A 26,916-nucleotide genomic window follows, 5' to 3' on the forward strand; every position below is an offset into this window, starting at 1 on the left:
TACAGTTTTTTTTTTTTTTTTTTTTTTGGTTAATGACTGAAACAGCTCTGGCACTTGGCTTCATCAGTATACATAAGTGATCGTAACAAATGTAAATTTATGTCCAGACAAAAATATTATATGCATAAACTTGCATATTACAGTCGAAGAATGTTCATATATTCGTAAAAAAAATGTTCATATGTTCAGAAAAAAAAAAAATCTGCCTTTAATTTACATATTTGAGAGAGAAACTTTGAATGAAGTCTATGAAGTTCAAGCTCATGCCCTCAAAACCACGAGATCCAATGGGGACATATTGTATATTTGTGGAATAATATCCAAAACAGCATACATGGTATACATACATAAACTGGATACAGCATTTCTAATGTATTCTAAAATCCAGCCGTCCAGTCGTCGACGCCCAACCGCTGAGGTTCTTTTACATCTTTCACATCTTCCTCGAGTGCCAACTAATAACAGGCAACTGTTACAAGTGCAGGTGAGCTCTCTATATTTACAATATAATTATACCTGTCCAAATTTGATTCCAAATCGATTTTTCCTTCACACAACAAACTGGATTCCAAAACCAAAGTTGCCTGAATCATTTTCACAGGATTCTGCCCCAATCTGATCAAAATGCTTGAACTTGGACCCGATAAAGGTCTCTGGTGATCTCATCCACAAGTCCATTGAGAACAGACCTTTCCACATCCCTTACAACATCATCTTTTTCAATAAATGCAAACATCATCTCATTCCAACTCAAGTCCCACATACAGTTCACATCTGGGTCCTTGTTGTACACATCAAGTTCAAGCATTTTAGGCAAATAATCTTCAATGGCAACTTCAGCATTCCCATTTCTGCCATAGAGTTTCAACTTGCCAATGTCTTTATACAGCTCTTTAACCAATTCATCCAAAGACCTTACTTTTGTTGTTGTGATTGAGACCTTTATGAAAGGATGAACGCTTAGCTCCTGCATTCTCCCTTTTCTTTTCATTACCTCATAGCCACAGTCTAATATGAGCTTTCTGTCTTCATCTTGACAGTCAAGGCCACCGCCATGAAGAATGCCATAAGGCATGTTGAGTTTGAAAAGAGCCTCTGCTGTATGAAGAAATACTTGGCTTTTAACTAGTATTTGCTTGAGATCATTTTCACTTTCAGTCAATGGAGCCGGAGTTTCTGGTTTAGAAACTTTCTGCCACTCAAGCTGTGAAGTGTAAGAGACATCAGTAATGCCTTCGTGGGTTCCTGCAAAAAGAAAAACAAACTTGGTTACTCAGTCGTGAAGGGTCCAAAAGCAAGACATGATTAATAGTTGGGAAAGTGAATTAATTACCACCATCCATTGAATTGGATTCCGCGATGTGGTGCTTGAATTGCTGATCTTTCATAAGGGTAAAGACCGCCTCTGGACACTGCAAATCACACAGAAAAGCTTAAATGAATGAACCTAATATAAAGAGAAGGTTGTAGTTCTTATAATGTAAATAAAAGCTAATAGATTGCAGTATAAGTGGACTTACACTGTCATCTGGAGAGAGAGTTTGTGTCTCTTTTAGGCTTTGGCTTTCATCTTCGGCCGGACTGTACAAATTGGGAACATGTTCAGCTTCTTTCTTCAGTTGTTCAGCCTTTGTTGAAGGTTGGATGCTAGCGACTGATATTTTGGACTTGATGATACTTAATTCTGTTTCTTTGGACTTCCTAGCTTTCAGGTGTCTTGCTTCTTTGGGGCCACTGAGTTTGTCACTCCTCTGTTTCATTTCTTGCAGAATGGAATGCTGATGTTTTGGAGACTTACCGGAGCTCTGCAGATTCCCTCCTCTTCTGATCATTACTTCATTGATTTTTCGTGGAAGCTCTACTTTTTGCAGCTTAATACTTTCTGCCTTCCATGTGTCTGGTTCAAGAACAGGTTTCTTTTCTATAGGTGGTGGTGGCTGCATGGCAGCTTTTGGTTTTGCCAATTTGGATTGCAGATCTGTCAGAGATAGGTCCTGATTTGGGTTCCTGCTGGCTGAAACTTTTGTGTTGGCATTTAAGATGATGGAATTTATAGTGCTGGCAATATCTCCATGATGTCGACCAACTGCATCAACATCGTCAGTGAGACTTTTCTTACTAGCTGCAGCTTGGTTTCTCTGTGACTGTTTCTTTTCCAAATCAATTTCATGATGCCTTGATTTTGATAAAGCAGTAAAAATCGGTTCACTTCCTTTTTGCTTCCTTATCGGCTTCTTCTGCTTTGCATTCTGATGTACCCTCTCTTCTGGTTCCTTGGACAAGTTTTGAAGCTTGGGTTGCTGCTGTAATCCAATATCGTTTTGGGACTTACCCTGAGCGACATTGAGAAGTTTGTTCGGGTAGACGTTTTCTGTTGGTGATAGGACTGCAGATTGTGACCTTTTATGTAAATGAGGTGCCATTAGCTGCAGCTCGTCCCTTGAGATTGGTTCCTTCATTTTGCTCTTTTCTCTTCCTTTTAGCTCTCTCTGCTTTTCCTGAACATCCTTCAGTCTTCCATTGGTGACATTCGATTGTGTAACGTTACTTTGCAGCTTATCAACTTTGGTACTGGTCATTTCCAAGGTATCATTGCGGGCAGCCAGGTTTCTTTCTGCTTGTAAAGCAACATTATCATTTCGGGCTGCCGGAATCTTGTTGGTTTGAGTCAGCTTTGCCTTTGCAGTTAGGTGTGCCAGATTCCCGCTATCAACTGTTCTCTTTTTTGCATTTTTACTGCTTCCTTGCACAGTCTTCTTCAAATCTCTTTCCTGTACTTTCTGCTTGGAGCCAGAGTCTTTCTGAGTAGTGTATTTTGAATCTTCGTTTTCCGGAAGCTCTTCTAGCCCCATTAATTTTGCGATTACATTAGGAATTCTCACCTTTTCTCCTTTGGATTGTGACGAAGTGCTAGCTGAGCGCTTGTGAGATGCTGGTTGCTTTTCATAGATGAAACTAGTAGCTTCTGATGGGTAAGTAAGAGCTGCCAGCCTCAGCTTGAGATCATTCCTTGCAACTTCTTCAATGTCATGATAATTTCTTGAGCGCTTATCAAAGGAAAATCTTGGCAGGTCCAACTGCCTTTGCGCAGCTATTTTGCCATCACTGTCTTCTTCGTCTTCATCCTCGTCAAGCAATGTAATCCGACTTTTTCTCTGTGGGCTTATCATGTATTCCGAAGCTTCCTGCAGGTTTACAAGCATCCGCAAAGACTCTTCCAAATCCACAGCTCCCTTCAGTAGCTCCTTTCCAATTTCTATCGAGTATCTATCAAAGTTCAGGCCATGAGAGCAGGCTCTCAGGATTTGGTTCAATTTTTGCGCTCCCCTTGATATTTCTTCAATATGAAATTGAGAGAAAGTAGGGAAGTTACTAGTTGAAGGCCTATGCCGCCTGTCTAGCATATTTCTTCTTTCCACCTTCGCGTAGTCCATTGATCCTCTACCCAGTTGATTCAAAAAAGCCAGCATTGTTGTACTGCCGGCTGTAGAATCCATTCTTGTGAGTTTGCCTCCATTCTCGATGGCAAAAGTCAGGGCCCTCGAAAAATCTCCTATTTGTTCCGAGCTCCGGCCTCCCCCATAAGGAACAATTTGTTTTGCAGCCTCTCTACTGCCGAACGATTTGCTGCCACCGCTTGACCTGTTCCGTGCTGCCCCAGTTCTAAAACCAGCCTGTTGAACTAAATGAAATAAATTACCATCTAATTCCAAGTGTTACGTCAACAAATTACACAAACATCAATTTCGAGAACTTACAGTTTCACTTGTTTTCAGTTCCCTGGATCCTCTATAGTTTCTCTTCGCAAGAGCATATGCATCTGTCAAACAAAGACAAACACAAAGAGTACTGAGGCCCTGACCGTATTAATGTCTGAGAAAATACACGACATTGAATCTGTATATTTTTTTTTTTTAATTTACCTCTGATTTTAATATGGTCAAGGATTCTTAACTCAAACATTTCTATAGTCATCACTTTAGAGTCATCAAATGAGACTTCTAATCCTTATAAAAAGAAAAAGGCATGTACGTGCTTTTTTTTTTTCTCGGTTGCTTCAAGTAACGAAACAAGTATATCTTTAGATATCTCAAAGAATGCATGCTTTCTAAATTCTAATGCAGAATTCCAAGGAATGCTTACCTCTTCCTGCCGCTGCCGCCGCCGCAACTGTGGTGTTTGTCGTTCGGTTTGAACTCTGAGAGGACGAAGAGGTAGCCAATCGTTCCTTTCTCAACCGGAGATCATCCAACAGTTTCTGCGCGAAATCTGATCTTTTGGCCATTTGGTGGTCACTCTGGCACGTTGGTTTTTGGGACTGCCGGTTTAGATGTTAAAAGACAAAGGAATGTTTTTGAGTTGTTTATTATCTAGTTGGGAAGGTTCTTTCAGAGTTGGGTAAGGTGGTGGCAAGAGCAAGTTCGCAGCAGGGGATGGTAATAATAAAATTGATGTTTGACGTCAACGTTAGGTCTGTCTGTAACATTCTCATTCTCCAGACTTTGATTCTAATCCAAGCAATGTTTGAGAGTGAGAATCTCAGGGGGCTATTCACATATTAAGGGTCCGTTTGGGATTGAGGTGCTGTAGCTTAAAAAAAAGCTGTAATTATGAAACAAAAGTTAATAATATATAGTAAATATAAATTTTAAATAATAATTTTGATAAAATTATTAAAGATATAATAAATTTTATATTATACAAGTGAAAAATCATATCAACATAACTTAAAAGCTACAGCAGCTAGTGTTTACCAAACACTTTAGTGCTGTAACTTTTAAGCTACAGCTGCCCAACCTCAATCCCAAACGCATCCTAAATCACATGAAACTTGTTTCAAGATCAGTTAAATAATTGGAAAAAAAAACAGAAACAATGTTTAGTTAAGAGTTGCATATTCAGATTATTAAAACAGAACTCAAAGATGCAACCCTAATATCTAAAGCAAGAAAGAGTAGCTAAAATTTCAGAGCAGTCCTATTTGTGAAGTATACGCAGAGTCAGAAGAAAATTTCAATTGCTATTAAAAATAACAATTTTTTTTTTTTATGTCTCTGATCATAACTATATATGAATACCCTTTTTACTTGTTTAACCATTTTCATTTGGATAGGTATATTTACATTCTAAAATGCTAATTTGAATTGAACACCCATTTTTTATTAAATATTTGTTATAACGAAAATATACTGAAAGAGTAATTAACTGTTATGGGCGTTCTAATGTAATTGAATTAATATTTCATTGTATACTTCTTCTTCTTGTTTAATAGTGTAGCCACTAAGACCAGTCAATCCCATTTGCTATTGCATGAAATAATGGTTTATTTAACGGAATAGATGAAAAACTAACACATCAAATTCTGTACTTGATCTCATATCTTAAAAAAGAGCAATATTTTATCTCATAAGATTAAAAAAAATAACTTTTAGTTTTAATAAGTAGATATTTTAGAAAAAGAGGTGTTTGGAGTACAAGTGCAAATAGCCCCTTGTTATGAGATATTTTCATCGATCTTTTGATAAAAGTAATGTGTGTTTCACATTAATGACATTAGGAAGTGAAATGTAAAAGTAGCTACATAATTGATGGTTTGTGTTACACCTCTTAAAACATATTATGAGTTGTCCATCACACTAATCAATTCATGAGATGTCATATACGCAACATCTTAAAATACAAAGGATGTGTTACTAAGTGCATGACCAATTAATATGTTTCATTGGCCATAAATAGTCATCACAATTTATAATCACATTCAATTTAGAGATTGAGAAATGAGATGAAGGACATTATGCATACTTCTCAATTTGATCCGTGACACATTATTTGCACAACTACGCTTTACTTTATCTATTTATTTAATAAATTATGCTTACAAGTATACTCTGTGATTGCCATTAAATTGTAACTTCCACATTAGAAAATAAGGATGGCTATAATATTTCTATGTTTATCTTCAACTAACATTGTCCGCAAAGTCTGAAGACAAAATATTGAAGACAAAGGATTAGAGTATCAATCATCGAATTGCCAACGGAAGTATCTTTATCAATTAAATGATTATCTATTTAATTTTTTTTTTATATGTTTTTTGTCTTGAAATCAAATATATTTTTATTTTGTTGTAGATCCACAAACTTTAAGCATAAATTATGTTTGTTCTGAAAAGAACAATGGCTATTTTTGTTGGTTTTAACTCATCAATAATTATCATGTCTTTTAAACCCTGACAAGTGATATGTTTACTGCATGTTTTGAGGGCCATCACTTTGATGAGATAAGTTTTCCTTCATTACGAGAGAAAAAACACCTCTTAGGGTAAGGCATGATCTTTTTGAAGAAGTATAAAGTATATATCACCTATATCCTCACACCTCTCTGCATATCCAGTGTAGAGGGTAACTTATATGCAGCAGATGGCAAATGCATCTATGGATGCAGTAAATATAGCCAAGTCAATAGCTAATGTACCTAGCTAGGTCATTGTTCTTTAGGGATAATTTTGTGAGCAGTTGAGGAAAGGTCTACAATATGCTCGAAGCAGGGTAGACTACTTGCTTCAAAGGTTCCTCAAAAGGGGAAGGTTATTTTGCCAGTGTCCTGCTACAAATGAGGCTCCAAAAGGCACATGGTATTTTAAAAATGACTCAACACCCTGATGGGTAATAACATCAGAGAGAGTATTTTGCAGCAATCAAAAGTATTGATTGGGTAGCACTGAATTGGGGGAGCACAATCTTTCCTAAGAAGAAATTGTGCGAATAACCTAGACACATGTGCACTATACTTTTGTTCCCTTGAGCAAGTTTTGATTCCACTAGGTTTTAGTAGCAAAGATTTTTAACAAGTAGTTTCAAAGCATGTTCAACGCCACTTTATGATTCGTTGAATTGTACTCCTTTTGCTTAGGGCTTCTTCTCCTGTAGGGTTTTTCTTGAGCAAAGGTGAATTACAATTATCATCAAGTGATGAATATACAAGGAGGAGTGTAATAAGATATGTCTATCTATCCCTTGATAAAAAAGTAATACGTGTTTCACACAAATGACGTTAGGAAATGAATTCTAAAAGTAACTACATGATTTGTGGTGTAAATGTATCATACCTATTGAAACATATTATTAGTTGTGCATCATACTAGTCAATTCACACAAGTTGTTATGCACACAACACTTTTTCTTTTAAAATTCGAAGAGTGTGTTGCTAAATGTAAGATTAATTGATATGTTTCATTGGCTATAAATAATCATCGGCATTTTTAATCACATTCAATTTAAAAATTGAGAAATGAGATAGAGAATAGTTTAGATACTTGCCAATTGGATTCGCAACACGCCCTTTATATTTTGTTATGTTCTTACTCCCCTATGCTCCAGATACTTCAGTTGTGAAAGTAATCATACAAATATTGTATTTATATTTTTCCCACTCAAAATCGTGACCGTAATCAAACAAGTATTGTATTTATATTTTCCCACTCAAAACAACCAAAACTACAAGTATCAGCTATTTTCAGCTGATGCCCATGCAGATCCATCAAAAGGGGGCTTTCACTCCACGAAATGAAGATTTGGATTAGGTTGCTTGATGAAATGGGATCTCCTCCACATGCATGCATAATCTTCAATATGCAGTCCAACAAAATTCCAGGAATTTTTATTTTGGATAAAGAATAATATATATATATATATATATATATATGTGTGTGTGTGTGTGTGTAATATATTTAATGGCTTCCTGGTAAAGAATTGAAATTTATTTTTGTGTTGAGCTTTTTATAATATTGTGATTGATAGTTATTCAATAAAAAATAACATATAATTAAATCCTAAGCATTCATTGTTATAATTTATAAATGCACGCGAGTTTAATATAACTCAATTTAGCACTAGATCCAAATTTAAAGAATTGGAGTTGAATGAACGTCTATAAATTCCATCCGTGGAAAGATGGTATTGGGAAAATGTTATAGAGCAAAAAAAAGGGTGCTTTCATTAAATTGATGATTAGGTAATCGGAGACGGAAAACTTGCTATTCTCCTCCGATCAATGAAAAAAGAATAAGAAAAAATAGTTCAATATTTATATTTTTGCGTAAATAATGAAACTGTACATAATGCAAATGCCCTCGTCCTTATTTCTTCAGCCTTTTTCAAATATAAACACTTAAATATAGGCCAATTTTAAATAAAAATTAGCTTTTTATGGCAGACTTATATAAATCATGTTTTTATTTAATAAAGTATTAAAATCCAAAACAAGTTAGATCAATCCACATTTGCGTGATACCCTTTTGTATATTGCCTATCAGGGTGAATATTTGTGCTTTTGGTTGCCTCACTCATTGATAAGTCAAGTAAAGTTAGAAATGACATAATAAAATTAAAAATAAAAGATGTTAACATGATTTTTAATAAATAAGAGGGAGCATTTAACATGATAACAAGCATCAGAGAACCGAAAAGTAAATTGCATTAATATAAATGTCAGATGCGGAATTATAGTTATTAGATTATAGTGTAGATTAATGTTAATCCACGTCAGCTTAATAGCCTTCTTCATATATTCTATCTCATAAGGGGAGTGCTTAGGTTTTCCTTAACCTCACCCATGGAAAAATAAAAAAGTATATGGAAATAAATAAAATTGCAAAAACATAAATAAGTCAACGCATCTGTTAGAAAATTAGCATAATTGCAGCAAACAAGATGAAGATAAAACAAAAGGTAAATTGGTCTTGGACTTAGTTTTAGAGACTATTTTGACCCCTTCTTACCATCTTGATTGTTGTTTTGCTAGAAACCCAAAGTTTAAAGTATTATACTGATTAAATGAGTTTTTCATTTTCTCGCCCTTTATCTCAAACAACTTATATGGAGGAGAGCCCTCTATTTTAGCTTGGATTTTTGGCTTGATTGCCTTTTAATCATATTTTAGATTTAGGCCTCACATATAAATCCATTTTTAATCGGGCATATGTGAGTATTTGCCTTTTTTTACAACTATATGTAACCAAATCTGATCTAAACAAATGACTGTGGAATAATAGTTGTATGGGTTTTAGTGAGAAAAAATGGTTTCAACTTATAAATTCCCCATAGATAGCGCTAATCGAAGATGTTAGATTTTTTCCTTCAGATGTATTTGAAGGTTACGGAGAATTTATAACGATCAGTTGACCTTGAATTTGGCAAGGTGGGTATATGAAAAAGGCACTCCAACACCCAAATTAGTGTTTTATTAAAGTTAAAGAAAGAAAAAAGAAGAAGAAAAAGAGTTTTCCCAAAGCCCAAAGACCCCTTTTTTTTTTAGAGATGGACCTCTATTTATAATGATGAGTGACGTGAAATTAGAGTTCTGCCTTGAACCCTAAATCTAAGGATATGTGTCAATCTAAGGACATGTGTCACTCATCATTACTACACATGTGGATGTAAATTTGGTTGCGGGGAATCGTACATATTTACTCTATATGTGCATGTTTCTTTATCGTTATGACTTTGAGTGTAGTTTCTTTAGACCATAGATTTTAGAATTAATGTAAGTCTAATTCCACCTCTTGTCATTTTTTATAAGTTCCTGAGGAATCCTATCTTGAATGTTAATTCTGGTGAAATAGTTTCTTTTTATCTAAAAGAGCGGACATGCAGTGTAATGTGGTATCTTTAAAATATGGCACCTACAATTTGAAAAAATCATTAAAAGCATACCCCATGAAGGAACTTAATAAATATACATGAACATATATATTGAACAGAAAATAATAATAAATCGAGGTGGCAACTTGAGTTGTTGAGTTATATTTGTGACGTCTTGAGCAAAAATATAATAAAACTTTTAGTTCACATGGGCAGGTCCTATTATTTTCAATATGAATAGGACCTAGTTAATCTTGCTAGGAATCAAAACGTTAATTTGATATAATTATTAAAGTAGTAAAGTGCGTCAAAATCACGTCATCTGTTTAAAATGTGTTTTAAATTGAAATGGTAAAATTTAATTAAGAAAGTAGGAATCACAAGTAGATTCATCTATTTAGACATTAGAACTCTAAATTTAAATTTAAAAATTATCTTTACACAATAATTGTGTCGTTTTGGTGTCAATTTAAATTTGCTAAATTTTTATTTTGATTATATTGTTTAGATATATGATTGTTACACAAATGACCACCTGTAGCCATAAGATGGATTGAATAGACTTAGGCTTTCATGAAAATACAATTAGATTTGGGTAAATAAGTTGAGATGGACTTGAAAACTAAAGAACTTGATGACAATTTCTTCTAAATATAGTTTCAGGAGCTTAGTCGAGTGGTTTAATTTTAAGTCGATTTATTTAATTAGCACTCGAGTTTGGGGGTGGAGTTTAGAGGAAATTTGTTCACTCTCTCTCATGCATGGCACCAATCTTCAGCCGTATACTTTCTCTGTCCCTGCTCAAATTCGAGTCTTGAAAGAATTAAGAGATTAACAATTAATTTGAACTTTACTCACTCGTTCTACCTTTAAAAATAAGAAAAAAAAACTTTCTACTAAATGTAATGAGAATTATCTTAATTAACCAAAGGGATAAGAGAGATGCGTTAGTGACATTTCTCTTATAGACTTTGATTGTTGATAAGATGAGGTGGTGGGGTTAACAGCTGGATAAGAGATGGATTCACCACCAATAGCATTATTACGCCGTGGAATGCTTTAAATCATTACAAGATTCGTCTACCATTCTATTTATTAATTACGATTTTATAAAAAGATCCTCGTAATATTTAATTGTCATACGGTCGAATTAGAATCTCACTAATCACCTTAATCCATATTTCATTAAATGCTTTCCACAGTACTGCTGCCCTAAACGCACCCCAACCAAATTAATTTTAGCATCAGTGAGAATTAATGCATACCAATATTTCCTTTAAACTTTTTTTTTTAATTTTAATATATTTTTAAAAAATTACTAAATCAAAAAATTAGCATTCATTTAATTATTTTTCTATTTAGGCATTTGAAGTGAGGAAACCGTAGTGCAATTGTGATATCATATTACAGTTATATCTAACTGTTAGATATTAATGGATTCTATTAATCTAAGTGTATCCAACGATTGGATACAACTATAACAGAGCATCATAATTACACCGTAGCCTGTGGGGACAATCAATCCTTTCAGGATGCAGAAGTGGACACGTGGTGGATAGTGAGACGACGCACGTGTTGGGTATATTTCAGTTTGCCGACGCAGATAAGGACATGAACGTATGTTGCGGGGAAGGTTTTGTTGCAACCGGGACCAGAACTCTTCTCGAAGTGGACAATGGACCCACTTTCCAATTAGACTGTACCTCATAGGCTGCATTGCCGTCCATTTTCAAAATGACAATTCCAATTTAATGTTGACACTTGACAGGGTGTTTGTTTCTTAGGTCCGGAAAATTCCCAATCCATCCCTCATTCGCGGCGTATTTACTTCAAAATCAAAATTTTATTCTTTTACCTTATTTAATAATTAGGGTTATTTTTCGCCACCCCCCATATGTTTCGACAAATATTACCGTGCACCCACTTGTTTCAATAATGATCGCCGCACACCCATTCCGTTAAGTCTCCCGTTTAATTTAACGGTTGTTACAATTATTTTGGTGAAAGACGATTTTGTCCACAATTTGAATTTCAAATTATTAAATTACAAAAAATGCATCAATCACTGACAAAGTGCACGTTGAATTGGGAAATTGTCTGAAAAACTGTTACAGCCAACAGTCAAAATTACCCACAAAATTTAACATATTTACGAGTGAAAAATTACTATTTTATCCTTAAAAAATAATGCTCCAAAAGTCTTATAACGGTAACCTGCAAGTTTCAATTGCTTGCCCAAATGCTCACAACGGCAACAAGAGATAATTATTCTGCCTCAACATGTTAAATAGATTCATAATGCATGCAATTAGTTTTCATGACTGAAGAATTCATCATTCACACCCCAGTCATCCACTACAGCCAAAAATCATTATCAAACAATGCCTACTTCAGCTAATACATCCAACAGTCATGGCAAACCCCAAGCATCAAACACAAACCAGAATCCTTCTTCATCGAGCACCCATGGTGTCCCACATGTGGAAGACATAAATGGTGGTATTATAAAGTTCTACAACAAGAGATGTTATTGCGGGTACAGGGCAGTAATCAAAATTTCGCAAACTCCAGATAATCCACACAAGCTATTCTACAATTGCAGAACAAGCAGATGTGGATTTTTCAGATGGTGGTCACCAACTGATAATGAAGCTAATGAGATTATTGCAAGAAGAGATTTATTTCTAGGAACACATGATGATGACGACAATGGCATGGACACAACTCAAGTGGTAAGAGATGAAGTAAATAGCAGATTTGATACTTTAGAAAGTACTTTGAAGGCAACAAAGACATGTGTCAACGTGATTATCATCCTTCTACTTCTTATATTGTTCATCAGCAAATGTAATATTTAGAAATCAGATGGTAACAATTGACATGTAATATTTATTAACTGATTTCATATCCTACCACTACTGTAATTCATGCATTTGGTAACACATGACCTGTAATATCATGCATTTAGAGGTTATCACCACCAATATATATATGAATGCATTTTGTAACACTTGATATTTGAAATATCTAATTAATCATTGACAGCATCAATAACAGTTTGGAAACAATACCAACTGCTACAAATTCTTTACAAAAAAGCAAAAAACTATTGTTGATATATCTGTTAAGTCTATGATTTTCCTATACCCAACAACTTTCAAAATACCACAAACTCCAAATACACCTATATAATAGTGTCCTTGCACTCATTCATAAGCCTATGGTTCAAAAAGGCATCAAAATACTGCAAAATAACTATTTCTAATTAGAGTTTGTCGTGGTATTGTGGAAGGTGTCATCAAACATCATTTTTACTTCCACCATTTACCTTACTAACAGCTGCCAATGACATCAACCCAATTAATTCATAGCTGCATAAAAAAAATAACAATAATTTGTATTAGCTTCTTGTTTACATTTTACTGTAAATAATGTTAAATTATAACGTAAATAACATACCCTCCATGGTGGGAAAGCTGGTGCTTTCCCCTTATCCAATGCCCTTGACTGTTCATTACCAATAACCATGTCTTTTCCTCCTACTTGGACACTGCTCCCCTGCATAATTCTTCTACCTTGAACTCCAATCCAGCTGTCATGTGACTCAGGCCTTCTGACATTAGAAATTGAAGCCCCACAGTGGTTAAGTGGCTGAACACTATGACAAAAATTCTGAGACACTGCTGACTGTTGCCGATTCAGTGGATGATTAGTCACTGCAGCATTATGACTTTCAAATAGATTAGTCACTCCCGTAGTTGTTGGATTGTAATGGCCTTGAGATGTGTTCCTTTGCAGTGGTCCTGCAAGTTAGTCATGATAAAAGTAACTACAAGCCATGCATTGCTTCTATAAGAAGATTCATAAACTGGTTATATAAAACCAGCCAACAAAACTCAAATATACATGCATGTATTACCAACAATCAGAACTCATACGAATAAAAAACATAACTCTACATTCACATTTAAAAGTAGTTATCATATTACCAATTTCAAATTCCCTTTCTTTTGTAGTCGCCTCTTTGTAAGCTTTGAGATTGTTCTAATTCACAAGGAAAATACAGAATTAATTCTATTTGTAGCATGCAGTTTTAGCATCTATAAAATATGAAAAATATAAGTTTTAGTCTTTATTTCACCTGGAAGTGTCTTGTCTTCTTGTTGGCATTGTCTGGGTTAATTGGGCAAGCTCTCTTGTTGTGGCCAAACTCATGACAACACTTACATTGCATCTTGTATCTCCTTTTCTGTGGAGGAACCTCATCATGCTCCCTTCTTCGATTTAATTTTGGCCTTCCAGGCTGTTTCTTCACCAAAGGAGGCAAAATCTCATCCCCAGGTACTGCTGGCCAGTTGACTTTGTCTGGAATTGGCTGTATAATTCCAGCATAAGATTTCAGGTAAGCTGTTCTCTTGAAACACTGGTTCACAAATTGTTCTTGGTCTTTCCTACTATATACTATACAAGGCATTGCATGTACACAAGGGTACCCACTGATGTCCCAAAAACCACAGTCACATGAATGATGTTCCAAATCAACTATATAAGTCCTCCCTTTGCTTTCAACCTCATACAACCACTCACTTGCAGGAGCTACAGCATAGCCTCTAGATAGTTGTAGGTTTTTTTGCATCTTTTCATACACTCTCCTGGATATTTCAGATGGCCAAGCTTCAGCTTTCTTCTTTCTAGTTATCATCCTCTTCATCATCTTTTTTCGAATGAAGTCCAACAAAGTCAGCAGGGGTAGTTTTCTTTGCTCACCAAGCCATGCATTGAATGACTCTGTCATGTTATTAGTGCAATGATCAGATTTGGAAGTTTTGTCAAATGCATGTCTTGACCAAAATCTTGGATGTACTTTTCTAAGTGTTTCATACGCACCAGCATCTACACTCTTGATTTTTTCCATTGCTCTTTCGAAATCAATCTGATTAGCAGCTCGAGCAGCTTCCCAAAAGCCACATTTAAAGTTAGATCTTGGATGCTTAGACTTTAAGTTTGCTAAAAGGTGTCTTGCACAAAATCTAACATGTGCATTAGGATACTCGAGTCTTAAGGCATTTTGAATTCCCTTTTGCCTATCACACATGAAAGTAAGTTGTCTTGAATCTTTCATATACTCTTTCAAGTGTCCTAAAAACCAAGTCCATGTATCTGTGCTCTCAACATTACACACACAAACAGCAATCGGATAAATACCAGTATTTGCATCTAATGCAACAGCTGAGAGAAGAATACCCTTGTATGGACCTTTCAAATGGCAGCCGTCAATGCCAATGAAAGGTCTGCAGCCCTCTTTGAAGCCTTTTTTGAGTGATGAAAATGAAATAATGCATCGATCAAAGTGTGTCTTAACTTGATTACCATGCAATCTCATGACATGCACAATGGCCAAGGCATCTGGCATCTTGTTGAGGATGATCTGTGCATACGATCTGATGAGCCTATAGCTTGATTCAAAGTCTGCCCCACCACTTTCAAGAGCAATTTTCTTCGCTCGATACACCTTCTGCTTGTCAACCTTAACTCCATACATTCTGTTCAACTCACTCATAATAAAACCAACTTTAGTTTCAGGGTGCGAAAGAATTGTTTCCTGAAATTTTGCCGCTATGAACTTAGCAGTGCATTCTGGATTTTTCAATAGCCTTGTACAAGTATGGACATTATGATATCGCTTTACCATGAAAGTCTCTCGAATTACAGTTCTACCTGCATGTAAATACCAAGGGCACATATACCCTTCGCAACCAACAGAAATCCTAGTCCTCTCAAACTTGTCTTTCCTGGTCTTAAACCTCTCGTATACAGCAAACTTCCTCAAGGCAACTGCAAGTTCAGTGAAGTTTCTGAAGTACTGCCCAACAAAGAACTCAACAGGCTCATCACTAGAAATATACATATTGGCCTTCACCTCAGCATCCATCACTTCCATTACTCTATCACCATCTTCATCAGCACATGGACCAAATTCGTTGTTGTCACTCTCATAATCTGATAACAAACAATCATCAACATCATCATCAGATTCACCAATATTTGGATCAGTAACTTGGACATGTAACTGAGGTTGCTCTGTATTTTGCTGAAACTCATCGTCACTGTCAAACATGTTGTACATACTGTCATCAGAGTCATAACTATTAAAAGTCTGTTGCTGCTGATCAGAAGGGAAACAAAGCCTCAAATTAGAATCTTCATTATCACCTTCTTCAATATGCACTTGTTGTGTGGCATTACTGTTACAGGGAGTACTCCTTTGGTGGGAAGTTGGTGATTTTTCAAAGGTATTTACAAAGTCTTCGTATAGGGATGCATTAGAGTGAATAGGACTTGGCTGGGTATGTAATTGGTCAGGTGGTACAAGTTTCATCAGGATATCACTGGTTTGAGCTTCATTGACAGGAACATTGAGGTTGATAGCTGTGGGGTTTTCGTCATCCTTATCCATCTACAATTAAAAAAGAGCATAATGTAAGGCTAAGGCTAACTATATAAAAATTTCTTTAATATTGGCAAAAAAAACCATGCACATGCTGTATAACAGAACAAGGCATAAACACTAAATAAACTATATTAATGTGAAAATTTATATAACCTGATGTTATTAACAACAGAAAGAATCATTGACATGCCGCACTAATTGACAATTTTCTTTAATCAAAATTTCACCTCAACATCTATGGAATTAAATTAAAAAACTAAGTAAATGGAGATGAACTTTACGTTCTTTAATCAACGAGCTGGGGTTGCAGGCAAAGGATAATAGCCAAAGATTCAATTATAATATACAGATGGAGTACGAAATAGGGAAAAAAAATTAATGTATAAACTTAATGTATCATTATCTAATAAATATAGTTTGGATCCACTGGAGTCTGCAAACCATGACTTTAATGTCTACAACAGGCATGTCCAGAACAAGTATATGCTCATGTCAAGTAATCAATACTACTTGGGCATTTAAAAAATTAAATACTCACCATTAAACTAATATGAAGAATCAATTATTAAGATATAAGATGGAAGCAATCAATCTGTACATTATTGACATAAATTACCAAACAAGGCATGTCTGAACAATTTCAACACAGGAAACACGTAAAACCGATAAAACCCATGACCAACCTCATCAAATCCCACATAATTATCACTCGCATGCATGTAATCTAACATGTATCGAGTAATTCTCCAACAAAAAAATCCACATGAATAACTTTAAAACCTCACCTCAATGTGTGCGGGCTGAAGCTGCAAAACCCAGTATATCCCGCTCTCACAATCCAATAAGCTGTGTAATCCTCAAGCTTCTTGAAAAACGAACATGTGGTAGGTAAGAGATCAAGCAATTGGCGCGAAATTGTCTCCAACACGCAAGATTTTCCCTCCATATTTGCTTCGATATTTGCTTGTACAGATTACGTTTTGCAGAGATGAAACTGTTTTTCTGAAATGACAACACTATTCTCTTCCTTGTTCTCTTTCTTCTGTGCAACTACTTTTACTTAATTTTTTATTATTTGTTTATAACACAATCTCTATTTTACCCTTAGCTTGTTAAATTAAACGGGAGAACTTAACGGAATGGGTGCGCGGCGATCATTATTGAAACAAGTGGGTGCACGATAATATTTGTCGAAACATATGGGGGGTGGCGAAAAATAACCCTAATAATTATAAGAATATTTACAATTGAAAAAATAATAGTAATAATAATAATAACAACAACAATAATAGCATTAATAGTAATGACACAGTAACTTTTACAATGATTATTGTTATTGTTAATGCTGTTAATAGTATTAATTATGGATTATTAATTATAATTATTATAATAAAATTGAATATTTATAATATTATTATTACCATTACCATTACCATTACAATTATGGTAATAAAATTTTAATAATAGTAATAATTAATTTATAAGAATGATAATTGTCATTATTTTATTATATTATATAATAACAATGGTAATAATAATTATTATTTTTATTATTATAATATTTGTAATAATAATTATTTTTATTATTATAATATTTGTAATAATAATAAAAATGACAATAATATTTACAGAAAAATATCTACTCCTTTTTTTGTTACTAAACAAACATATAATTTTTAATAATTAATAAAAGTTTTTTTAATTTATAAGATAAAATAAATATATTTTATTTTAATTTTAATTCTTATAATTTAAATAAATAATTTATTTTAATTTTACCGGTTATTCAAGTTTTGGGGTCCAAGGATGACCCACCGAAGGACATCATCAACTAGATTGATTATTATTGAAGAAAAGAATATTGAGGAAAAGGAAATGCGGGGCCCATGCATGCCCACATTGGCAAGTAACGATGCTTTACATTTAAGCTTATATACTTGCTAAGTTACGTCAACCCAAAATGTATAATTAATGACTTAAAAATAGAATTAATTAAGTTATTTTTAGGTCATTAATTATAATTTTTGAGTTAAGGTAAGTTACATTATAATATAACTTAACAATTAAATAGTTATGGCCCAATTGGCGACGTAAGTAAGATAAGTGGAAAGAATTTTCGGATTTAATTATCACTAAATACATCATTTAGGATGGATAAAGAACTTTAACTATGGCTATACTCCGAATCTAAATTAATCAAGATCCAATGTAATAATTAGAAATTGAGTGATTTGAAAAAAATAATAATATAACTTAACAACACCCCTCAAATAATCTATATCTATATATATATATAAAGTTGGGACTTGAGGAGGTGATGTGACATCACTATTTCTCATCTTTGTATATTCTATATTATCTAATAAATAGAAAAATTTTCTTTTAAATTTGACTTTTTATCTTCTCATAATTAATTATGTAAAGATTTTAATGAGGTATATTTTTTGTAATGAACATTCAAGGAGGAGTGTTATGAATTTATTAAAATAAATATAGATGTCATAACATATATCGCTTAGTCTCCTCACTATCTCCCATTAGCAACCTTTAACTTCCCCATAACTCCCACTATCTCATAAGGAATTATGATCCATAATTTTTCATTAATTTTATAGAATAATTATGTAACTATAAAATGAGAGTTCATCTTTTTATTTTGTACACACATAATTGAATTGTACAAAATTGAAATGAATAAAATTAATCTATAATATATTCTCTCATTTTATTTTTTATCTTACGATGCTTATTTATTTATATTGCTAACTAATAAATTTTTTTATTTTTTATAAGACTGCCTCATATTAAAAAAAAATTAATTTATATTTTTATTAAAAAAATAATAATATTAAATTATTTTTAAAAAATAATATGCGCGATTTTATTTTTTAATTATAATTAAAAACTGAGGCGTAATACGCAACTTTGCATTACGTGTCCTGAATTTACGTGACTGCCGCTTAACTTGGGAAATCGTCCAAGATAATTAATTATTAATGCAGAGGCCACCTCCACTTCCCTCCGAAGAGTGAAAAGCGAAGTTGTCATCAAAAGTCAAAACTCACTCACTCTCAATCGCTCTCTTTCCTTTGTGTCTCAACAATTTCTATTCATTTCTCTCAGACTCAAGAGCCTCTCTTCTCTGCAAAAAACAAAATCAAAAATGGTGATTTCAACAACAGAAACAGACTCCAGGGAGATTTTGAGCTCCACATTTGCTTCAAGATATGTCCGTGCTGCTATTCCCAGGTATCTACTTATTAACAAACACTTCTTCTCTCTTTTTTTTTTTTTTTTTTATATTATCCGATTTCTTAATAATTTGCATGTTTAACAGATATAAAATGGATATTCATTTTCTGCTTTCCTTCTCTCTGTGTCTTTTTCTTTTTTGTCAAAAGATAATAATAAATATAGCTCTCAGATTATTATTCTTTTTATTTGTAGGATACTAACTTTTTAAATGTTTTATTCAAAGAATAATATATATATATATGGCTCTAGGAAGAGTTTGGTGAGATGTGAATTTGGTTAGATCATTAAAGATTGTTTTATAAATAATGGAAACAGTTAACCTCCCAGTCAAAACTCAACTTAACGTTAATACTGAGTACTGACCTTGGTTCAAAAATTAATTTTATATTTTTCTTTTTTTTTAAAAAAAAAATTGTATTAGAACTTATAATTTATTCAATTATCCCATAGATCTTGAAGAACTTTAGTATATATCTAAGTCAATTTGGATGATCCTCTTGGACTGAGCAGATCAGATCATGAGGATCTTGATCCCTGAGATTCTAGCTTCGGCTTGACAATGAGTAGGTTCAGTCATCAGAGTAGCTTTTAGATGAAAACACTATATATACGTTTTAATTAGTGAATAATAAGAGAGATCTTGATCTGATTTATTTCATATTTTAAAATTTTTAGCTATCCTTTAAGAGATCAAGAGTATGACCTACACATGTGCTGAATGAATTTGTAATATGCAACTGTGATCGATTCCATTGCTCTAATTGACTAGTTTCTTAGTTATTAACCTTTCTCTTTTGTAAACTCATATTTGCCATTTTACTTGCTGATCGAGTCAGATTAATGAAATGATAAAATATTTCACTGGGGTGATGTAAATTTTGATTTTTTGTCACCAAACCTATTATAAGTAAAAAGGAACTTGAGAAAAGGAGAAATTTGTACCTTTTTTTTTTTGGTTCTTTTTACATTAATGAACAAGTGCCTTGTTACATTCTTACAATTTATTTCCCCTTGTAGTTTCAAACTTACAAAAGTTGCAAACCAAAACTGAAACTTGAAAGTTATGAGAAAAGTGAAAATTAAAAAGGACTTATTTTATTTTCAATTAGATCTTATGGGGTGTGAATGTTGATGTAGATTCAAGATGCCAGATAATTCAATGCCAAAGGAGGCAGCCTATCAGGTAATAAATGATGAGCTGATGTTAGATGGAAATCCAAGGCTGAACTTGGCATCTTTTGTGACCACTTGGATGGAGCCCGAGTGTGATAAGCTTGTCATGGCTTCGATTAATAAAAACTATGTTGACATGGATGAATACCCTGTAACCACAGAGCTCCAGGTATCTCTGAGTCAATGGCCCTTTGTGTAAAGATATTGCAGCTGAATCATTTCTTGGTTTTTTTATTAAGCATTGTCAAATAATTGGACAATGTATTATACTGATCGAACAGCATCGATTTATATCCTGAGTATTTGGGGACGTATTCCTTTTTCTTTTTTTTTAACCATAAAGTAATTGTTTTAACTGATTCTGCAGAATCGGTGTGTGAATATGATTGCCCACCTATTTAATACTCCAGTTGCGGATGACAAGACTGCAGTGGGCGTGGGGACTGTAGGTTCATCAGAGGCAATAATGCTTGCTGGCTTGGCTTTTAAAAGGAAGTGGCAGCAGAAGAGAAAAGAGCAAGGCAAACCCTATGATAAGCCCAATATAGTCACTGGAGCTAATGTGCAGGTGAATTTTAGATTGTTGCCAAGCACACAATTTTTTATAAATTAAATTTGGTTTTGTGCATTTGTGGTGTTAGCAATGTCTTGCATGAACTACGGCTGTTGTTTTGTAACAACGAGATTTTATTGTTGAGCTTAATGTTTCACATGGCTTATGCAGGTATGCTGGGAGAAATTTGCGAGGTACTTTGAGGTTGAGCTGAAGGAGGTGAAACTGGAACAGGGATATTATGTGATGAATCCTGTGAAAGCTGTTGAGTTGGTAGATGAGAACACCATTTGTGTTGCAGCCATTCTGGGATCAACCTTGACGGGAGAATTTGAGGATGTTAAGCTTCTTCATGACCTCCTCACCAAAAAGAATGAGGAGACCGGTTGGGACACCCCCATTCATGTTGATGCTGCTAGCGGCGGATTTATTGCTCCTTTTCTCTATCCAGACCTTGAATGGGATTTCCGTTTGCCACTGGTGAAGAGCATTAATGTCAGTGGTCACAAGTACGGCCTTGTATATGCAGGTGTTGGCTGGGTTGTCTGGAGGACCAAAGATGACTTGCCGGATGAACTTGTCTTTCACATCAACTACCTTGGATCTGATCAACCGACTTTCACCCTCAACTTCTCAAAAGGTAATACACATACATATCTGCGCATATGTTCATTTCATATATCAACTAAGCATTTCTCCATCCACGCGTGTGCATAAGTTTACGCTTTCTCATCATTATAAATATAACAGTATGTTTAAAGGATAATTTTGCTACTAGATAACTCGGATTTTATTTTCTAATATGTGAAGCACTTATGGAGATATTGCATCTTGTTTCTAGAATTTCCATGGCATACAGATCAATTGGTGATTTTCACAAGCTTTTTTATTTGTGTAATCTTTTCATAAAGGCATGTATATAATAAAGATATGGTTTTTGACTATATAACGCTAAAATATGTTTTAAGTTGAGCACACGCAATTTATTTAACTTCTTGTTCGTCTTTATCAGACAATGATTTTAAATTCTTTTTAGATGCTTTAGTTATAAATTATTGCAGATTAGATGTGTATGCATGCATAAAGAAGTGGGAATCCACACACCCTAAATCATGCAGCCACCTCAATATTAAAATGAAAGCTCAAACCTGCCACCACTATGAGTGGTATCACATTTATGCGGTAACATAGCCTTGCAAACGCAGCCACTAATCCCCAGCTAAAAAGCTGGAACAGACAAAATGATTGAAGGTAAGGGGCACGTGCTCGGGGGCAAGGCCATTTGTTAAGGTTTAGGAAGGAAAGTAAGTTTTAAGTATGATTTTAAAGTTTTAAACACACAATTCAAGGCTATTCTTACAGCTAAACTTTAAATTTTAAACTATATCAAACTTTAAAGTCATACTTTTTAAGTATATCTTACCTAAACCAGAATAAAAGCTCGTTAGTGTACATTTACCCATAATCTTGTAAACTTTTGTGTTTTCAAGCATTTCATTAGGGTGTTATTTCTCCTGTTTGTGCTAATCATAGAGGACGGTGAATCTTTTTAGGGTTAAAGTTTTAAGATTTAGGACTTGGGGGTTAAGTTTACGTTCTGTTTTGGTGGCTGCTTTAGAGTTTGATGACATTTCCCCTGTATTGGTTGTTATAGTTGTAGGATTGGGCAGATACTTACTAAGGATAACTTACTGAAAAAAATGGATGGGAAGTTAGAAGAGTTTTTCAATGGAAAATTCAAATAGTTTGATGACATTTCCCCAGTATTGGTTGTTAATAGTTGTAGGATTGGGCAGATACTAAGGATAACTTACTGAAAAAAATGGATGGAAGTTTGAAGAGTTTTTCAATGGAAAATTCAAATTAGAGCTTTAAGAATTCATAAGAAGTGATGCCAAAACTAATGTCATCAAGAGTCATTATGTCATTAACTATATTCTCACTGTTTATCAATTGCTAGACTTTAGCCTCAAAACTTGCCTTTTTTAAAAATTTATTGTATTATTTATTGTTTGCTTTGAAGGCTATTTGTCTTTTGCTTTTAAAAAAATCTCTAAATTCTCAATCTCTACCTTCTAGAGGTCTTACTGTTTTTCGTTTGAGCTAAGACACACCCATGGGCCTATATTGTTTTGCAAGAGCTTCTGTCAAGTAATCTGTTACAAGAACATTGTGTTGTTCCATTGAATGGAAGATGACTTGTAAATTTGATATTTTTGCGACCATTGTAGTTGTATTTTTGTAATTGACAATTATTCCTATTTGGCAGGCTCCAGTCAAATAATTGCTCAATATTATCAGTTTATACGGCTTGGCTTTGAGGTAATTCCATCCTTTTGTTGTGTTGATCATAAAAAACTCTCAAGTTTCTTTGTGATACATTCCTCCTACTTTTATGACACTTTGCATGTACTATGAAATCCTGTTAATTTGTAAGTGTTCATATGGCATATTGTTAAAGTTCATCAGTTAAAGTTAGTTTGTTACCAGTAGACATTGACAAAATGAGGTTGAGAACTGATGCACCAAAATCGATCAGTTGTGATTGGATCAATTTTCTTGTTGTCTCATGTTTTTTGGATATTAAACTGACTAGTGTTTGCTAGATTTGAAATGATTCTGACTGCTCATATATTCAATAAAATGTACAATTTGGCCTGCATTTGTCCAGGAAATTACCTTTACTTTTATTTCAAGTCTCAAGGTATGTCCTTTTCTTGTCCTGTAAACTAGGGTTACAAGAACATTATGGAAAATTGCATGGGGAATGCTAGAGCGCTAAGAGAAGGATTAGAGAAAACAGGGCGCTTTGAAATTCTCTCCAAGGATGTTGGCGTACCCTTAGTAGCCTTTTCTTTGAAGGACAGCAGCGCACACACCGTGTTTGAGATATCCGAGGGTTTGAGAAAGTTTGGGTGGATAGTTCCGGCCTATACAATGCCTGCTAATGCTGAAAATGTGGCGGTTCTTCGGGTGGTTGTCAGGGAGGATTTCAGCCGTAGCTTGGTGGAAAGACTCATCTCACACATCGAGGAAGTTTTGAAGGAAATTGAATCGCTTCCAAGTCGTGTATCCACAAAAACTGCCCATGTCATACCCATGGTCAACGAAACTCAGGGTGATAAGCCACTTAAGAAGAGTGTGAGGGAGACTCAGGAGGAAGTCACCAGGCACTGGAAGAGGTTCGTGAAAGGCCGGAGAGCTGGAGCATGCTGAGGTTCCAAACATAAGATGAGACAAGATTTGTATGCTTGTTTGAATATTAAAGCTATTGCTTCTTCCTGTTTTCTGTATATTCGTACTTGAAGGTGTGTTTACTTTATGTGATTGTTGAAGCCTATTTATGTTTTCTTGCACGCTTGTGAAGTGGCAAATAGAGGTATATGCTTATTGCTTATTACGTTGTCTTTCAATAAATTAATTATTGTCATCCTCTTTTATTACGTATTATTCCACTGGCAAAAAAGCAATAACGCAAGTTTTGTAGGTCAAAATGGTTTACATATATTAGATTATTTCTAATAGTATTATGCTTTGTTTGATTCTACGATATTGAATGGGATATTCCCTAATGATAAATTGGTTAGACCTTTACAGTAAAAGCAAGAAGTCAAATTCAAGGTGGGTGACGTTTTTTATGTTTTTTTTGATACGCTGATATTAATCCTGGAGGGAGGGATATCTAATTTATCCAAATGATGAGGATAAAAATAGACCCTTATCTAATTCTATTAGAAGGAAAATCGAGTCCTAACATGTTGAGACACAATCGCATGCACTCAGGCTTGACTGCATGGATTGGCAATGGCTCGTCTACGAGCCCACTGGCCAAGGTGGGTCATGTTTAAAAAACAACTCCAGTACCTTCAAAATTCCAGTACTATCTGTTGGTCTAAAGAAATTTTTCAGTAGAAGCCGAAAATCATTGGACCGCAACTCTCATAGAACCCCCTCGCTGTAGTGAGGCAAAGCGAAAGCGCTTGAAAGCAAGTACTCGTATCCGTTCCAGCTGTCCAAGGCTGGGCGGAGTGACAAAATAGATTGGAATAGAACGAACCTTTGCATGTTCAAGACCAATCAGTGATCGACTCGGAGAAGGCAGCCACTTCACGAAGGCCAAGAGCGGAGGCAGTTGCTCGCCTTTATACGGCTTGGCCTCGCCATCATGCGCAAGCAAAACTGAGAATCTAGTGCAAACAATCCATCCATGTTCATAGCACTGGCTAAATTTTAATTGAGCTGTCCTTCTTTTGAAGGCAATGGGAGAATGCCGCTGCTAACCAGAGTAGGCGGATGACGACGATCAAGTCCAACGCAAGCCTGCGGTCAACCTAATTCAACGACGCACGTGAAAAAATGGGAGGTTTGTAAAGACTGATTTTAATTTTCAATTTTGAACACCGCCGTTTCCATTTACCATATATACATATACGAGTAGTTTTCCAATCCAGTATCCTGGATTGGTATTTTAATCCGGGAGATAATTTGTAGCCGTCGGATCAAATCCAACGGCAGTTTATATTTTTGTTTCAAATATCGATTCCCACATAGGGGCCCACATGCAGACTTCTATAATATTTAATATTGAAAAAGTAAAGCTGCGTTTAAAGAGAGAACTGATCTTCCCCACTGGATTCTTTCACCATCTGATTCAAACCAAAAGATTTGGGATTTCCACTTTTCCATAATTCATTTTAGTACAACTTAAATTAAGGGGAAAAAAGGAATAAAACAATCAGATGATTGCACATTCACACTAATTTCCATTTTGTCACTATTTCTTGCTGATGCTGCCGTAATTTTTCTTTGTTTATCACAACCTTTGTAATTTTATTAATATTGAGAGCATAAAAAAACGATGAGTTCATGATCCATCTGATTTTATTAAATCAATAAGGTGATCTTTGATCCATCTGATTAGAAAAAAGTTTTCTTCACAGGCAACTAGAGAGAAATGTTGGAAAAAGATCTCACTTTTTTCTTCACCGGCAATTGAAGAGAAGAGCTGGAACAGGATCTCCAGAATCCGTGCAGGCATCAACATCCATCAAAAACTCACAAAACTATCTCACTTAATCACCTTTACAGTCTCTTCGTTTCTCATTTTTCTCGCTTTCTTCTTCTTCGAAAGCAGCAAGCCCTTCTAATCCCTTCTCCTGTGGCTCTCCCTTTGCCTCTTCATCGGTCCCTTCGACCCCTCTCAACTCACCGGCAGTCACACTCGCGTCGGTCACGGCCCAATCGTTGAAACCCCTCCCATCCAGATCCAAACTTTAAAAGGAAGCCTCAAAAGCCGCAAAAGAACTGATCTTTAACCCCCACGGTTCGGTTCCGATCGTTAAAAACTCAAATGGGTCAATCGCCATTGAGTCAAACGAGAAGAAAGTTGAAGTCTTGCAGGAATGAAATGAAGAGGATATTGAGATTTTGAAAAGAAAGATGACAAAGAAACCGATGGGGAAGATCAGTTCTCTCTCTAAAAATGGTTAATTTTAAAAAATCTCTTATGAGGATTAGGCTTGTTGTTGTAAGTAGATGGCGAGAATCCGTTTATTTATAAAATAATCTCCACCGTCAGTTAGCTTTTACGTTGAACATTAATTAACTGTGTAAAGATAATATTACTCCTAATGATAATTTGTAGACTAACTAGCTAAAAAATGCGGAGATTGTTGTCACAAATCCTTTTTATTCCCCAAGGATAAACACTCGTATGAAGCTACAACAGTCCCCTGGCACTCGAAAAAAAGAACTTGCACCACCAAGACCATATATTTCATTTTTGCAAAATAATCATTTTTGGTTGCTTAATTTTGGAATAATAATAATAATAATAATCACAA

At 34.7% G+C, this 26,916-nt stretch overlaps 3 protein-coding genes across 3 annotated transcripts; 1 reads left to right on the top strand and 2 right to left on the bottom strand.

The window, feature by feature from the left end:
- Nucleotides 1-5: 5 nt before the first annotated feature.
- Nucleotides 6-4,469, bottom strand: LOC102611388 (uncharacterized). The gene is made up of 5 exons (XM_006478040.4): nt 4,144-4,469; nt 3,759-3,820; nt 1,521-3,674; nt 1,334-1,412; nt 6-1,245 (listed from the first exon to the last, which is right to left on the bottom strand). The coding sequence occupies exons 1-5, from the start codon at nt 4,283-4,285 to the stop codon at nt 620-622; spliced, it is 3,063 nt and encodes a 1,020-aa protein (XP_006478103.2). The 5' UTR covers nt 4,286-4,469; the 3' UTR covers nt 6-619.
- Nucleotides 4,470-12,658: 8,189 nt separating this feature from the next.
- On the bottom strand, nt 12,659-17,184 carry LOC102621629 (uncharacterized). Its single transcript, XM_052438790.1, has 5 exons — nt 16,878-17,184; nt 13,783-16,098; nt 13,631-13,685; nt 13,101-13,444; nt 12,659-13,012 (listed from the first exon to the last, which is right to left on the bottom strand). The coding sequence occupies exons 2-5, from the start codon at nt 16,096-16,098 to the stop codon at nt 13,007-13,009; spliced, it is 2,721 nt and encodes a 906-aa protein (XP_052294750.1). The 5' UTR covers nt 16,878-17,184; the 3' UTR covers nt 12,659-13,006.
- A 1,924-nt stretch (nt 17,185-19,108) lies between these two features.
- On the top strand, nt 19,109-24,503 carry LOC102611084 (glutamate decarboxylase 5-like). Its single transcript, XM_006478039.4, has 6 exons — nt 19,109-19,341; nt 20,485-20,689; nt 20,888-21,088; nt 21,245-21,713; nt 23,343-23,395; nt 23,807-24,503. The coding sequence occupies exons 1-6, from the start codon at nt 19,256-19,258 to the stop codon at nt 24,287-24,289; spliced, it is 1,497 nt and encodes a 498-aa protein (XP_006478102.2). The 5' UTR covers nt 19,109-19,255; the 3' UTR covers nt 24,290-24,503.
- Nucleotides 24,504-26,916: the final 2,413 nt, after the last annotated feature.

This window comes from Citrus sinensis, chromosome 3, assembly GCF_022201045.2.
Source record: "Citrus sinensis cultivar Valencia sweet orange chromosome 3, DVS_A1.0, whole genome shotgun sequence".
Taxonomy (NCBI): Eukaryota; Viridiplantae; Streptophyta; class Magnoliopsida; order Sapindales; family Rutaceae; genus Citrus; species Citrus sinensis.